At 37.9% G+C, this 15637-nt stretch overlaps 1 protein-coding gene across 1 annotated transcript in view; it reads left to right on the top strand.

The window, feature by feature from the left end:
• The window catches only part of LOC140332797 (E3 SUMO-protein ligase RanBP2-like), a 40818-nt gene that overhangs the window by 17071 nt on the left and 8110 nt on the right, over positions 1–15637 (top strand). The window contains exons 18-23 of the mRNA XM_072413993.1: positions 466–604; positions 2278–2378; positions 2550–7029; positions 11492–11662; positions 12480–12548; positions 13332–13513. Of these exons, the coding sequence (XP_072270094.1) occupies positions 466–604; positions 2278–2378; positions 2550–7029; positions 11492–11662; positions 12480–12548; positions 13332–13513 (5142 nt within the window). The remainder of the gene's footprint in view (positions 1–465; positions 605–2277; positions 2379–2549; positions 7030–11491; positions 11663–12479; positions 12549–13331; positions 13514–15637) is intronic.

Here is a 15637-nt window from a genome sequence, read left to right on the forward strand (position 1 = left end):
GAAACATGCCATGGGGTTTTTTTTTTTTTTTTTTTTTGAGTGTAAGGGTGACGTTAACCTGTGTGTTGGGGCAATTAAGTAGCCAACATGTCCATGAAAAGATCACAGAAATTCTGTTTTACAGCAAGTAGTCATGAGTCATCTGCCATCCTTGCAATCAGGTTGGGTTCTGTGCCCAGTCTGGTTTTAGACATTGTCTGGAATAAACTGTGTGTTGCGAGATTTGAGAGAAGAATGTGTAACCCTTCCTGCCTTTGTGCCTGACTGGGTATAAATGGGATGAATTGCTGTTGATGGGTTGCTGTCCTGCCCTAGTATACAATATAATAACATTTTGGACAGGAGTGTCACTTGACCAATGCTAGTGGTCAGTTAAAAGGAGTACTTGCCAGAGTAAGCTATATCATTGTGAAATAATTGAGTAGTTACTGGGTTCTGATATTATTCACTTTAATATCTCTGCAGAAAGAAGTACATGAACTAAGGATGAATAATTCAAATGCCAATATGTCTTCCCAGCGATGGGCAGCTGAAGGATTTACTTCTGATGCAGCAACTGATGGATACCATTTAACCCAGGGATATTATGATGTTCCACTGACAGGTGTAGCATTCATTTTTTAGTCTTAAATTGTATCTAAACTCAGAAATATCACTTACATAAAAGGGTAGACAACACTTTTACTTAAAGTAAAAATTTTGTTTGTTAGGTGCAGCACCGCCCCCTTAAATTTGGATCGCTTAGGCGATCAATAATTGAAAGCGCAGAGCCTCTTGGGGTAACCTATGTCACCCATACCAGGAGGCTCTTGGCTGCTCCTTCTGAGCATACCTGAACTTCGCGGGCATGTGCAGAGTCCTTTCATCAATAGGGATGCTCAATGGAATCGGCAAGTTTTTTACCCCAATCTACATCACCTGATCTCACACCTGCGCAGTGCAAGATTGGGTGAAGCAGGAAGAACACAGATGGAGAGAAAAGATGGCGCCTGGCGCACTCATCGTAGACTGGTACCGGGACGGCGCGGGACCCGATGGAAGAAACCTCCTGACGGACAGACTGATCAGCGGGATTGAAGGTAAGTGTGATTTTATTGTTTTGGGTTTACTTCTGCTTTAAATATTATGTAACATTAAACACCACTTTACAGAGTTCATAGTCATCTTGCCAACAAGGAACTCATGAAAAAGTTTCTACTAAAGTAATAGTCATAGTCCAGTGCTCTCCCTAAACAGGATTTGCAGGGCAAAACACCCAGCAATTTTCATCAGATCACAACTTGTTCTGGGCTTCATGCAGAGCAGTTAGCCTGCCAACTTTGTTTGGAGAATTTGTATCTTTTTCTGAATTTGTTTTTTATTCTGGAATGCTCTGCAAGTTGCAGCTCCCAATGAAATGCTGCTACAGATCATTTTAATGATTTGTTCACAGAAGAGGTCATGTCTGATTTTCCTTCATATTCGGGTTTAGAAGCTCAAAGTAAGACAGTATGTTGACTTAACAGCCAGGTAACTGTTAGTTTTTGGGCCAGTCTGTTTTCTCCCATGGTATTGATTTTAATTAAAATGTTACTGTTAAATATTTCCTGCTATTTACAGTGTTCACCCAGACCCTTTTAGCTGGATGCATCACCTGGCACTTTCAGTAACACCATGGACAGCTTTGATTACTGAAAAGTTGGGTCACAATACAGGGGCGCTGGACAGTTGGGAGCATATTACCTGCCTACAGCTTCCTATCCAGCCTAAAAATTCTGATTTCTAAACTGCAATAGGCATATTTTTTAATTTAGGAAAATGCCCATTCTAGTTCATACCTAATGCGAAAATAAAGCCTTTTATGTTATTTGAATTCCCCAGTTCAACTCTTTTCTACTATAATTGTCCTTGGAAAATAGGAGTCAAGTATAGACACCTCGTATGTGCTGCTACTTTCTAAACCTTACTCTTACAGGCAAAGCTTTACTGCTCCCTGATGGAGCTGGCAGCTAGGCCCCAGGCTAACACGGTCCATAATTGTTAAATTATGCCTGTCAAAATGGCCCAGCATTCTACAGTGACAGAAGGATTCAAAAGGCTGTTGCAAGCAAGTGCTGCATTTCATACCTGCATCTGTTCCTACTTGGCAACAGTATGCTTAAAACACTTTCACCTAATATTGTTTTGTAATTGCCAGAAAAAATGTCTGTACCAAGTGTTCAAATAACGTAACATGCATCAAGGCTGCACAGCTGTAGCAAAAACCTCTAAATTATTTTTCTCCCTCTCTTATTTCAGTTTCTACCACAGCACCCAGCTACCCATCATACTATGTGCAGTCTCCTGTTTACAATCCTCAACAACTGCTTAGGCCTGTGGCTAATGTTACTCCAACCAAGGTATGTTGGTCTTTAGTACATAACAATGTTAAATTGTTAATTCTTATTTTACTTTCCATCCAGCTTTACACTTTACACTATTCCATATGATTCGCTTTGTGTTTTTTTTTCATTTTTATTTTGCATGTATTTATGACTTGTTTTAACCCACTTGTTTGCCTGTTCCTACAGACTTCTGTTTATCCAGTGAACAGAATGGCAACTCAGCAGCATATGTACGCTATGCATACACCACCAGTTCAAAACACTGCAATATGTGGACATGCCCTTCGTTTTGAATCACCTGCAACAAGTATTTTGTCTCCTCAAACTGATGAGTATTACAACTACAGTTTGCCTCAAAATACTGCAAATCCCTCCCTTCCTGAGCCAGGCTATTTCACCAAGGCTACTCAACAAGCCAAAGCAGAGTTTGGAAAGAACAGTTTTGTACAACCTATACAGGGAGAGGGACCAAAACCTTCACCATTTACAGCACCATTACAGTCAACTCCTACTTTTAAATTTAATTCCAACTTCAAATCCAATGATGGGGACTTTACCTTTTCCTCCAATCAAGGTGCAACACCAGTTAGTACTGGTAGTGATTGTTTGCTGCGGCTACTAACATCTGATAAACCCACTAATGGCCAGGGTATAAAGCCCACAACTTTTGAGACCGGCAGTGATTCAAGAACCATGTTTAGGTTTGGTGAGAAAAATTTTTTGAATAACGTTATAGATGGATCAAATCAGATACAGGATAAAAGTAGTACAGTTTTTGCTCAAGGTGATAACCCATTTGGCTTCCGAAGTCATGCTACGCCAGCAAATGTATTGGAGACATTTGTAAAACCAGACCACAATGTAAGTCACGAGTCTGATGTGGGAAGTGAGTATGTAGTTGAAGAGGATGGCCCCCATTTTGAACCTGTTGTGCCATTACCAGAGAAGATTGAAGTTAAGACGGGTGAAGAGGATGAAGAGGAGATGTTCTGCAACCGAGCAAAACTTTTCCGCTTTGATACAGACACTAAGGAATGGAAGGAAAGAGGTGTAGGAAACGTTAAAATCTTGAGACATCGTGTTTCTGGTAAAATACGCCTGCTTATGAGAAGAGAGCAAGTGCTAAAGATTTGTGCAAACCATTATATTACTCCTGATATGAAACTTAAACAGCTTCCCTCATCTGATAAATCTTATGTGTGGCATGCATATGATTATGCTGATGAAATGCCCAAATCTGAGCAACTTGCAATTCGCTTTAAGACTTCTGAAGAGGCTTCACTTTTCAAAGCAAAATTTGAAGAAGCTCAAAAATCACTTCAAGCTGCAGATGATAACATAGATGTTACCAAACCTAAAGCTGACAAAGAATTTACAAATGCAGATGTTAAAGCCCCACAGACTTTGTCCTTTGGGTCACAGTTTGGTTTAAAACAAGGAGAATGGAGATGTGAAACCTGTCTTGTAAATAATAAAGAAACTTCTGCAGCTTGTGTCTCTTGTCAGACACCAAGAGGTGGCGGTTCCAAAAAATCCTCTTCGACACAGAATGCAAAAACCTCAAACCCTGGAATAAGTTCTTTGAACATATCTGCTTCTGCTTTTTCATTTAGTAAAGATACTTTAACCAACAAACCCCTCTCTACTGATCAGCCTATTAGGAGCAAGGAACAGTGGATCTGCAGTAAGTGTTCCACTACCAATGACAACACAAACAAACAGTGTGTTCATTGTCACCCTCCAAACCAGAGCAGTAGTGGGTTGGCAACCTCTAAAAGCATCACCGGTTTTAATACTGCTACTTCACAGGGCGCTTCATTTGGCTTGGCATTTGTAAAGAAAGCAGGACAGTGGGATTGTGATGTATGCTTAGTACTGAATGAACCTTCTTCAACAAGGTGTGTTGCTTGCCAAGCTCCAAACCCTGTCAGTGCACAGACCACTGCAACATCAGCTTCTTCTTTCAAGTTTGTTGCTCCTGAAAGTAGTTCACAAAAAGATTTTGGGGGTTTGTTTGCAAAGAAGGAAGGGCAATGGGATTGTAATACTTGTCTGGTTAGGAATGAAGCCAATGTTTCACAATGTGTTTCTTGTCAAAGCCCAAATCCACAACAACCAACAGGTAATGCAACTATTCTTCCATCTCAGACTTCTGGGTTCACATTCAACAAGAGTCAGAATGGCAGCTTGGAATCCATGTTTTCAAAAAAGGAGGGGCAGTGGGATTGTACTGTCTGCCTTGTCCGAAATGAAGCTTCAGCAGCCATGTGTGTTGCCTGTCAGACTACCAACCCAAATGCAAAAAGTGATACGGCAGCAACTGAGACAAAGTCAGCCTTTACATTTGGGTTTAAAGGAAATTCTGAGTCCTTTGGGCCACCTTCCACTGGGTTTAAATGCAATTTCACTGGAAAAGATTTTAAGTTTGGTACAGATAATAAATCATCTTTCAGTTTCAAAGCACCAAATTCAAATGAAGATACTAAGCCCTCCAAAGAGGGATTTAGCTTTTCAATGCCTTTTACTTCCACTTCTTTTAAATTTGGTACCAGCGATTCAAACACAGCTGAACAGGTGAAAGAAGCAACTCCCCTTTTGAAGGCTGCTTTGCAAGATACCAAAGATGCTACCCCAATTGAAACTGGGGTGCAGTATGAGGAAAACAAACAGAAACAAAGTGGTGAGATTTTTTCAAACACTAACAGCTTTTCTTTTGCTGATATAGCCAAATCTTCAGATAGATTTGCTTTTGGTATAAAAGATCCTAATTTTAAAGCGTTTTCCGGTGCTGGTGAAAAATTGTTTGTGTCTAAAAGTGATAAAGTTGACAAAGCTAACACCTCTACTGAACATGAACCTGGAGATGAGTTTTACAAGACAGAGGACAAAGATGACATCCATTTTGAGCCTATTGTGCATCTTCCTGATAAAGTAGATCTAGTGACAGGGGAAGAAGATGAAAAAGTACTTTATTACCAGAGAGTAAAATTATATCGGTTTGACACAGAAAGCAGCCAGTGGAAAGAGCGTGGTGTTGGTGTATTAAAAATTCTTAAAAATGAGGTAAATGGGAAGCTTCGAATTCTTATGAGACGAGAACAAGTCCTAAAAGTCTGTGCAAACCATTGGATTACAACCACCATGCACCTGAAACCTTTGTCTGGTTCTGACCGTGCTTGGATATGGTTGGCAAATGACTTTTCAGACGGAGATGCGAAATTGGAACAGTTAGCCGCAAAGTTTAAAACACCTGAACAAGCTGAGGAATTTAAAAACAAATTTGAAGAATGTCAGCGCCTTCTGCTGGATATTCCTCTGCAGACCCCCCATAAGCTTGTGGATACAGGTAGAACTGCACACTTAATTAAGAAAGCAGAGGAAATGAAAACTGGTCTTAAAGATCTGAAAACCTTTTTAACAGACCACAGTAAACCTGCTGAAGGTGATACAAGTCACAATACTTCTGAAAGCCTAATGAAAAAAACATCTGAATACACAGAACCAACTTATGAGTGGGATACATATGACATGCGGGCACGTTCTCTTGAAGGAAATTTGGATGATTCTGTATATGCATCTCCTCTAGCTGATAGTCCAGAAAAAAGAAACCTCTTCAGATTCGGGGAAACTACTGAAGGATTTAATTTTAGCTTTCAGCCTGCACCGAGTCCAGCAAAGTCCCCAACCAAATTAAACCTAAGCAGAACCTCTGTAGGCACAGATGAAGAATCTGATGTGACACAGGAGGAAGAACGTGATGGTCAGTATTTTGAGCCTGTTGTGCCTTTGCCAGATCTTATTGAAGTCACCAGTGGAGAAGAAAATGAACAAACCCTATTCTGCCACAGAGCTAAACTTTACAGATTTGATAAAGATGTTAATCAGTGGAAAGAGCGTGGTATTGGTGACCTTAAGATTTTACAGAACTATGACAACAGAGCAGCTCGTATAGTAATGAGAAGAGATCAAGTATTAAAATTGTGTGCAAACCACCGTATTATACCAGATATACACCTGGAGCCAATGAAAGGGGCTGAAAGAGCATGGGTGTGGACCGCACATGACTTTGCTGAAGGTGAAGAAAAAGTAGAATTATTTGCTGTTCGTTTTAAACATCAGGAGATTGCAGACCAGTTTAAGGAAATCTTTGAAGAAGCCAAGTCTGCACAGTCAAAAGACAACTTGCTTCCTCCATTTTCTGCGCGTGTCACAACACCAAAGGCTTCACCATGTGGAAAAGCTGCTGTGACCATTCTAGAAGAAACCACAAAGGAAAGAACTGATCTGCCAGCTGTAACATCACCGGTTTCTGGGGCAAAATGTGATCTAGCAAGCTCGCCAGAAATAACACCAAAAACTGTGGTGTCACCACCCAAGTTTGTATTTGGGTCTGAAGTAGTGAAAAATATCTTTGGTACAGAAAAGAAGGCTTTTACTTTTGGCAATTCTTCTGGAGCTGGAACATTGTTTGGTTTCAGTTTCAATCCTTCAAATGTTCAAAATATTGAGGAAAATAAACAACCTCAACCCACTCCAGGTACTCAGGAAACAAAATCTTGTAGTGCACCTGCTGTTACCCAGAAGTCATCAGAACAGAAGGTTTTGCAAAACCCTTCCGTATCCTCTTCAACCGGAGTATCCACATCATCTCAGATACCAGCTAGAGGTAAGATGTCTTTCTTGTATATTTTTTTTAAGTTTTTCAATAATTGTAAGACTTCAGTACTTTATTTTGCAGCTATCTATTTTTTACAACCAATATAAAAAAAAATGTAAGCATCCACTGGAAAATGAGGGTATCATCCTAATGGTGAGGTGGAGCAAAAAATTAACAGCCATACTTGTAAAATATAAATGTGTGGAGTATCCCTAGTACTAAAGGTTGGACCTGGTATTGAACTATTTTGTCTTTATTTTAATGTCAGTGCTGTAATGAATGCCAATATAGCTTCAATAAACTGATTCAATGTAACAGTATTTCAGACTGCTGCCTGAAGTCTTTCCTATCACATCCCAAACAATCTCAGCAGGGTTAAGACATGACTGTGGTTAAGATAAGACTGTGGTAGCCAAACCATGTTTGAAAATGATGTCTCATTCTCCATGAACGATTCAGTTGAACGGCATTGTCAAATTGGAATATGTTTATGCTATTAAGAGCACATATTACTGGACCGACTATGTATAAAACCTTATAGGCACTTAATATTCACTATAAAATTTTGCAAATTCTCCCTGCTAGCATAAGTATCGTATAAAAGAGAGTGATTAATTAGGGGCTTCCTATTAGAGAGCGATTAGGGGCTTCCAGACTGCCAGTATGGGTTATGAGTGCTTTTTCTTTAAAGGTAATTTTGTCTTCTTTGTGGTGGCGAAGGTGGTACCAATTCCTAATTCTCCCTAAGGAATTCTCACTGCCTTTGTAACCTTCCCCAGTTTATGAGCATCAGCAACTCTTTTCTTAGTTCCCCAGACACCACCTTTGTTTGAGCCACAATTCACATCCACAAATGTGTTGTATGTGTGGTCAGGCTTTGTTAGATCCCTATTTAGGTAAAACGGTGCCTCTCACTCCTCCTGATAGGTGTTTTTAATCAATCAGAGATGACACATTCTGATTTCACCTTCAAATTATATGAAAATCCTGGAATTCACTTTTGCAACATGTAGATATGTTTTTTTTTTTAATTTTTTTGTTTTCATCTACTTCAGATGAAGCCATATAGAAATAGACAATTTTAAAGAATTCACAAACTTTTAAACAACATTTATCTTTGTATTTAATATAATTTAAAAAAAAAAGCAATTGTAGAATTAAATATGGTTTGGTAAGTTGTGCACATTTTTCTTTTGTCATAATGTAATCTAAATGCTTTTTTGGAACAGTTGTCAAAACTCAAATCATGTATATTAGAAAGGTCTTGTGAAAAATCCTAGTGAGTTTGGAGTTTACTATTTGTAAACTTAAAGGAAAATAGAGGAATTAGGATCACTTCACAAGGCCAATATAGTATTCTTTCAATACTGGGTACAAATGACTTTTAGCAGAAATCCAATTCAGAGGGAATAGATATGCATATGCAAGTTTCAAACAAATGTTTGAAATTATCTAAAGAAATTTGGGAAGAAATAGGATAATGGAGTTGAAAGGATAAATAAAATTGTTTTTTTTTTGTACTAACAGTGGATAGCATTAGCTCCCCCCCCCCCCTTCCCAATTTACAGATTAAAGTATCTTGTGTTTTTGGGTTGGTTATGATGGGCCATCTGGTATGATCTTGTGCATTATTGTTGACCACCAGTAGTTGACTTGGTCCTTATAGTGTATAGTGTAACACAGTGGTCGCCAACCTTTTTGGACTGACGGACCATTAAGTTCACCAGCTCTGGACAGCACATGGGCGGGGAGTCGGGTGTCAACTTTCCCTTTAGTGATTTCATAAAGTCAGGACCCACCCACTCTCCCATCCTGTTGGCCACCGCTGGTGTAACAGACTCTGATAGCAGGAGTTTGGTGCACACTTTACATTAAGACACAGCACCATCTAGTGGCATGACTTGATCATTAACCAAGATGATTCATAAAATCAGTTTATAGTAAAATCTGCAGTAAATCTCAGTACATTTCCTGCTTGTATTCTAAATTATCAATGCAAGTTAAGTTTAGAATATAGTAATCCTTTTCAGAACATAAAGACCATTCAATCATTTTTACTATTATACTTTGCTAGTTATCATCTAAGATAACTAGCAAAGTATAATAGTAATAATAAAAAAAAAAAAACTAGTGTATTGAATCAAAGTTTGTTGCTAGTTATGGTGTGACTGATATTAAAGGTGCACCATTTCCTTTTGAAAAGAAAGATGAAATATTTTAATGAAAAAAGAGATAAGGAAATATAATTTTAGACAATGAACAATTTCAACCGATTCACTTTTCCAAACCAAGGAATTTAGTTTTCCTTTCCTTGGAGTTAATCCTTAACGGGAGTAGACTGAGAGCTGATTTACAGTGTGCGTCATTGCTGTTTCTGCGCCTAGTTTGTTTCATGAATCTGTAGAATTGAAATGATTTTTCAGAGAATGAAATGACTGCCTACCTTTGTCACATGGGGTTAAAACCTTCTTTTTTAATTTTTTTTCCTGATCTGATCCCACTAATCCAGTCATACTAATATTGTCCGTGTCCTTTACCATGCCTAATGCCATGTAGAGGTAGTTGTACATTGGCTAAAATCCTGCTTTACTGAACCTCTTCTTTTTTTATAACCAAGAACTGTTTTGAAAATGTGATGCCAAATCTTCAAGTCATACAAAATCTCTCAGCATACACGTCAGTATTTTGCATGCCAATAGACAATATAGCACTGTGCAGAGACTAACTAATCCTAATAAAAATATTTTCAGCAAGCTAATTTTTGAACTCCACCAGCATATTCCCAGTGCATGAACAGAAAAATATTGACTTCATGGAATGGCTTCCTAGGTTAATTTTAAATGCTTATGCTATTCATAGTTAGGTTGAAAAAAGGCAAGTTCATAAAGTTTAACCACTAGTGGAAGAAACATACTAGAAAGCAGCATATTTTAAATGAAAGCATATATACATACCATGGTTTTAGAAAGCATTAAGAACCCTTCACTTTTTTCAGTTTAGTTATGTTGGAGCCTGATTCTATGATTAATACATTTTTTCCTATTATTCTGCACTCTGTACTTCATAATGACAAAGTAAAAACAGAATTTGTAAATGTATTAAAAATACACTGAAATATCACAGCCTAATTAGGTTGGATGTGCACTGCAATTTTCAGGTCTCTCCTGAGATGTTTAACGGGGTTCAAGTCATGGCTCTGACTCGGGATATTCAGAGTTGTCACTGCCACTCCTCTAAATTGTCTCAAAGTTAGAAGCAATGGGTTTGAAATGCCAGAACTCAGCTCTTTGAGGACACAGGAGTGTAATCAATTGGGTCCTGGTGCTTTAATAACCTACATTTTTTCTATCTGTTCACAGTGAGCCTTTGTGGTTTGTTTATTTATTAAATCCGCCTTTTTTTTCCCAGTCACCAACCCAGAGTCATCTTGTAACTTTGAATTTTCGTGCATTTGATTTCCCTTTTACATTTTATTTATAACTTTGAAATTATGAAGGTGATTCTTCATTTTAAATTTTTTTAAATTCCTTTTTCGTTACTTGTATCTGGAAACCTTAGTAAAACTGACAATTCATTCTGCATGTTCTCCGCAGCATGTCGCTGTTGCTCATGAGGCTAGCTGGCAAACGTACAACTTCAGTGTTTTTATGTCAGCAAGACAGTTTAGTTCAAGTTGTAGGGTATGTATAGAGAGGGGACATTCTGATCACCCTGTATGATCAAATTTGTTTCTGTAGGCCATTTTTCAAGATTCTGTGATGGCAATCTAGGACAAGAGATTAGCTGCCCCCCTTCCATATTTGTACTATTTTATAAACTGCATGTTAGGTGCTGCTACTTTTCATTCTTATAAATACAATGCCAGCATCCTGTGTTCTGCATGCAGCGTAGTTTCTTGTAGGTTTTCACTGCTATCTGAAAATACTTGCCAATGCATTTTCTTTAAATTCCTTGTTTAGGAATGTTTGTAATTGCATGCTTTATTATTTGAAAATCTGCTTTAACTTGGTTACTTGCTTTTAACGTGAGAAATAACTTTAAAAGTCCTACCAAAGCTGTGCATTTTTTTTACATTTTTTTTAATATCCCAGTCGTTCATAATGACCCAATCAAAACAAAGAATGAATCACAATTAACAGTGACAAAATATCAAATATTGTAAAATAAAATATTTCATCATTTTAAAGTTACTGTGCATTGCAATAGCACGTAAATTTATTAACTTTCAGCGTATAATATACAGCTACCTATTTTTTTTTTTTTGCTTGAAATATGTCGGTGAGAATCATATAATGGCTTCAAGTCAGCAGTGTTGGAAAAATGGCTAAAACTAATGTGACACTTTGCTTGAGATTTTCTATATCATACTAGCAGCTTAACCGGTATATAACTCTTCTTCTGCCGCCTTCCAAATGTCCCTGTCAGTGGTTTCTTCTCTAATAGTTCTTTTTTTATTCTTTTATATTTTTAGCAAGGAGTAGCAGTTCTCTTGAAGCAGGCTGCACCTCGGACGTGCTTATCGTGTATGAGTTGACTCCAACAGCAGAACAGAGAGAATTGGCAAATCAGCTGCTACTTCCTCCAACTTTTTTCTGCTTCAAGAGCAAACCTGGATATGTCAGTGATGAAAATGATGTTGATGGTAACTACTTTGGAATTATGTACATTCATTTACATATGTTTTCTTTAATATGTTAAAGCTCAGGCTTCAGACTCTTAAGTGAATTAAAATCAGTATGGACAAACAAAATATCCCCCATAAACGTGTGAAGAAAAAAAGCTGTCACATAAGGTGATTAACAAACACTGTCAATTACGTGTGCACAAAATCCAATATCAAATTAGAGATGACCGCATTTATTGTTAACTTGAAGTGCTGCTTTTCACAATAGTCCTAATAGTGCCAATGTCACTACATTCTACTTTTCAATGGAGAGCCCACAAGTATTTTCCTAGTGGCGCTGTTTAAACATCCATAGTACTTTGTTTACCATGTGACATAATAATCAACCTTTGAGATGGTTCTAAATTTTTATTACATTCTGGTCTAATGTAAATCAAGCTGCATACACACGTGCAATAATTGTCGTTGAAATGGATATTTCACAATCCTTTCCAACGGCTAAGGACTGCACAATGCATGAACGAGTGTCGTACATACAGCACCGTTCTGCTCTATGCAGAGGGGAGAGGGAGGGCAACGGAGCGGCACTCCACTGCACGCTCTACCCCTACCCTTGCATCACAGTCGGCCATCATACGTTGACCTACCAGGACGGTCGTTTGTACGCTGTAAACACGCCAGATTCTCGTCCGCTATCAGCCGAGAACCATTGGACGTGTGCACATAGCTTTAGAAACAGAAAATAACTTGCTGGATTTTAGTTGCCCTGCTTTTTGTTTGCTTTTTTTAGTGTTAACTGGTTCATTAAAAAAATGTTTTTTGCTCTGTAATACAGATGAAGACTTTGAGACCGCTGTTAAGAAGTTAAATGGGCGACTCTATGAAGAGGATAAAAAAAGCAAAGGTATTACCAAATGATTAGATGGTTGTATGGCCTGGATTAGTTGTGACCTGACATAAAATCTTTTTACATTCTTGTGCTTTTGTGTGCAGTGAAAGGGGGATCATAGGTGCTGGGAAGTGTACATGCTTTTCTTTACACAATGCAGCACCCTGCTTTAGTGTCTTTGATGCAAGCAACAGATGTGGTTCTTTGGGGGGGAGTTGGTCAAATATCAAAATTAATAGGTGAATTTCATTCTGAAATAGCTTGTTTCTAGGCATGCTGCATGTGCTGCTTTCCATGGAAATGTAATCTGCATGCAGTTAGACTCTTTAATGAGTTGCACTTGAATATTAACTAAATAAAAAGTTAGATATTGCAGTATTAGCTTACCAATCATTTAGATTTTTCTATTTTTCCCCCCCAGTCTGTTCAGGAACATTTTTTGCCATTACAGAAACTACTTGATATGGTCAGAAACACAATGCCTTTGTGAATTCTGTTGAGCTTTAGGTGTATATAAGTATGAATAGGAGTTGTGTTTGAAAGTGAAAAACCTTTTAGTTTTGGATGAATTGGGAAGTTTGGTTCTCTGTCAATATTCTCTGTTCAAATTAGAATGACTGGTAAGCTTCAGTGTCACATCCTTATTGTGTGGTTTACATATGCTTTATGTCCCTGTGTACATACATACTTTATCTGTAGAACTTTATTTAATTTCATCTACAAGGTATCGATGCCATAAGCAGAAACATTTGACAGTCTTTACAGTTTTGTTTATTTTTTTTTTCTCCCCACTTTCAGGTCAGGGGCAACAGCAACAAGCAAAGGAAAATGAATGTAAAATTGTCTTCACCCAAGAAGAAAAAGCTAAAGCTGAAAGCTTGAAATTGCCATCAACCTTTTTCTGTGGAGTGACCAGTGGCACAGATGAAGACAAAGAAACTGCTGAGGACTACGAATCCGCAGTTAGAAAAGTGTCTGAAGTAAGCACAACACTACTTGGCACTTCTCGTAGGCCCCTTGGCAGCGAGCAAATCCGCTCATATGTAAAGCAGTGGTGCATGTTGGCTTTGTGCAGCTTGGTTAAGGAATTCTCAGGTGATATCCTACACTTGCTTGCCTTCCCTGTGGAAATGGGCATAGCATCACTTTTGTCACATTTAGGCTAATTTCATATCTAATTATTGAAGTGCATCCAAAGTGACTGCTGTGATTTTATGTCTTGGGACCAATTATACGTCATAGATTAAAGCTACCTCTGTTCAGGTGTTCTCAGGTGATTACATCAAACATGGAAGGTTATTTGCTTTTTGATATGTTGGTGTTTGTCGGTTGTTCCGATGTTGCTGCTATTGTTAATTTTGTTGATTGTGTGATTTGGATTTTTAGATTTATTGGTATTTTGAATATTGAGACGTTTAGTGGTAGTTGGAAAGGCTGTTGGATTGTTACTGTTGACATTTGTATTTATTGTAAACGTTTACTAAATTATTCAAATGTACACCAGAAAGGTACTATGCATTTTCTTACTCTTGTACTGTCAGAAATGTCATTATATTGCACGCTGCAATTACCAAACATTTGGCTTTTGTAGCACTTAATATACTTGAAAGTTATTTGGAAATGGTTTTTAAATCTGCTCTCCATGGACCTATAGTAAAGTTATTTTATAAAGGATTTATATAGCGCCAACATATTATGCAGTGCTGTACATTAAATAGGGGTTGCAAATGACAGACAGACACACAGTAACAGAGGAGGAGTAGAGGACCCTAACCCGAAGAGCTTACAGTCTAGAAGGGTGGGGGAAGTACCTTTCCTTTAGTATAGTAGCTGTAATAACATTGCATGCTATAGAAGTTTTTTACCCCCCCAAAAATGGTCAGCTTTACCTTACTCTGAGGTCTAGTTCAATTTTTGTGAAATGGCTCCAAGGATTAGTGTACATGGCTGTCAAATGCAGCAACATTTTTAGGGAGTTTGAGATCAGATTTGTTCAGATCAGAGTTGGTTTTTTTTTTTTTTTTTTTTAATTTTGCATTCCATAAAGTAAAAAGTAGTCTCTGTTTGATAAAATAAGAAATGTTTGAGTAAACTCTTCTCTGGATCCAAGTCAAAATTCCAATCATTGTGTTGCCAGTCTTTCTGAACTGCTTCACAGATGCCAGTCTGAATCAAAATAAAAGAAAAAAAACTTTTATGTACATCATACCTAAAGGGTATTTGAAGGGAGTGACCATTTATGTTTCCTAGTTTCTTATCTTTACTACTCCTTTCTCTGTTGTGCAATGTATCATTACCATTTGCAGGGTCACAATTTGGTGGTAGTCAGGGAGCTCTGAATGAACCAGTACCAGGTTCTGCTATATGCAGGTCTTCTAAAAAAAAAATTACTTCACCCATTTTAAAGAATTGGGGAAATTACCTGAAAGTGCTCACCTAACAAAAATGACCAAACCGGAGAAGCTAGGCTACCATAATGTTTAATAATTTTAGTTGACATTGAAATCTGGAATCTTTTGCTGTTTGTGGCGATGTATCTTTGACTGTGTGAATTTTCCTATTCTCCTATTCCGGTGTGGTTGGTTCCTGAATTCTTTCATTTTTCTACCAAATCTTGAGTTGTAACTGTATTACATTTTCAAAGAAGATAGTTTGACCCCTGCTTCAATCAAGATAAATTATTTATTTAAGGGGCGGTCTCTCTCCTTTTTTTTTCTTTGGGGAAGATGGTTTATTTCTTTTCCTGTTTCCTGTGAACTAATGCTGCAGTCTTTGCTAACCCTTCAATAAAGACCTATTCCCTACCCTTTTGTACGCTTTTTCTTCTCAGTCCTATTTTCATGTTATGGTTTTTTCTGTTATTTATTCTGTGTGCTTGTCTTCAGTGTTTTTTTTATTGAATTTTTGTGTCCAGAGGTCTCTGACCTGTCTGAAGTTGTTGTGTATTAAATTTATATATTTTTTTTATTGACTGTGCTATGTACACTTAACCAGCAGCTGTAGAATGAGGGCTGCGTCATGTTAATTTGAACCCATTGTGTTAAATGTTGTCATAGGAGGGCCATTTGAATTAAAGGGCCTGTTGAGTGCTGTACAGCCTCCTC

This window comes from Pyxicephalus adspersus, chromosome 1 (assembly GCF_032062135.1).
Source record: "Pyxicephalus adspersus chromosome 1, UCB_Pads_2.0, whole genome shotgun sequence".
In the NCBI taxonomy this organism is placed as follows: Eukaryota; Metazoa; Chordata; class Amphibia; order Anura; family Pyxicephalidae; genus Pyxicephalus; species Pyxicephalus adspersus.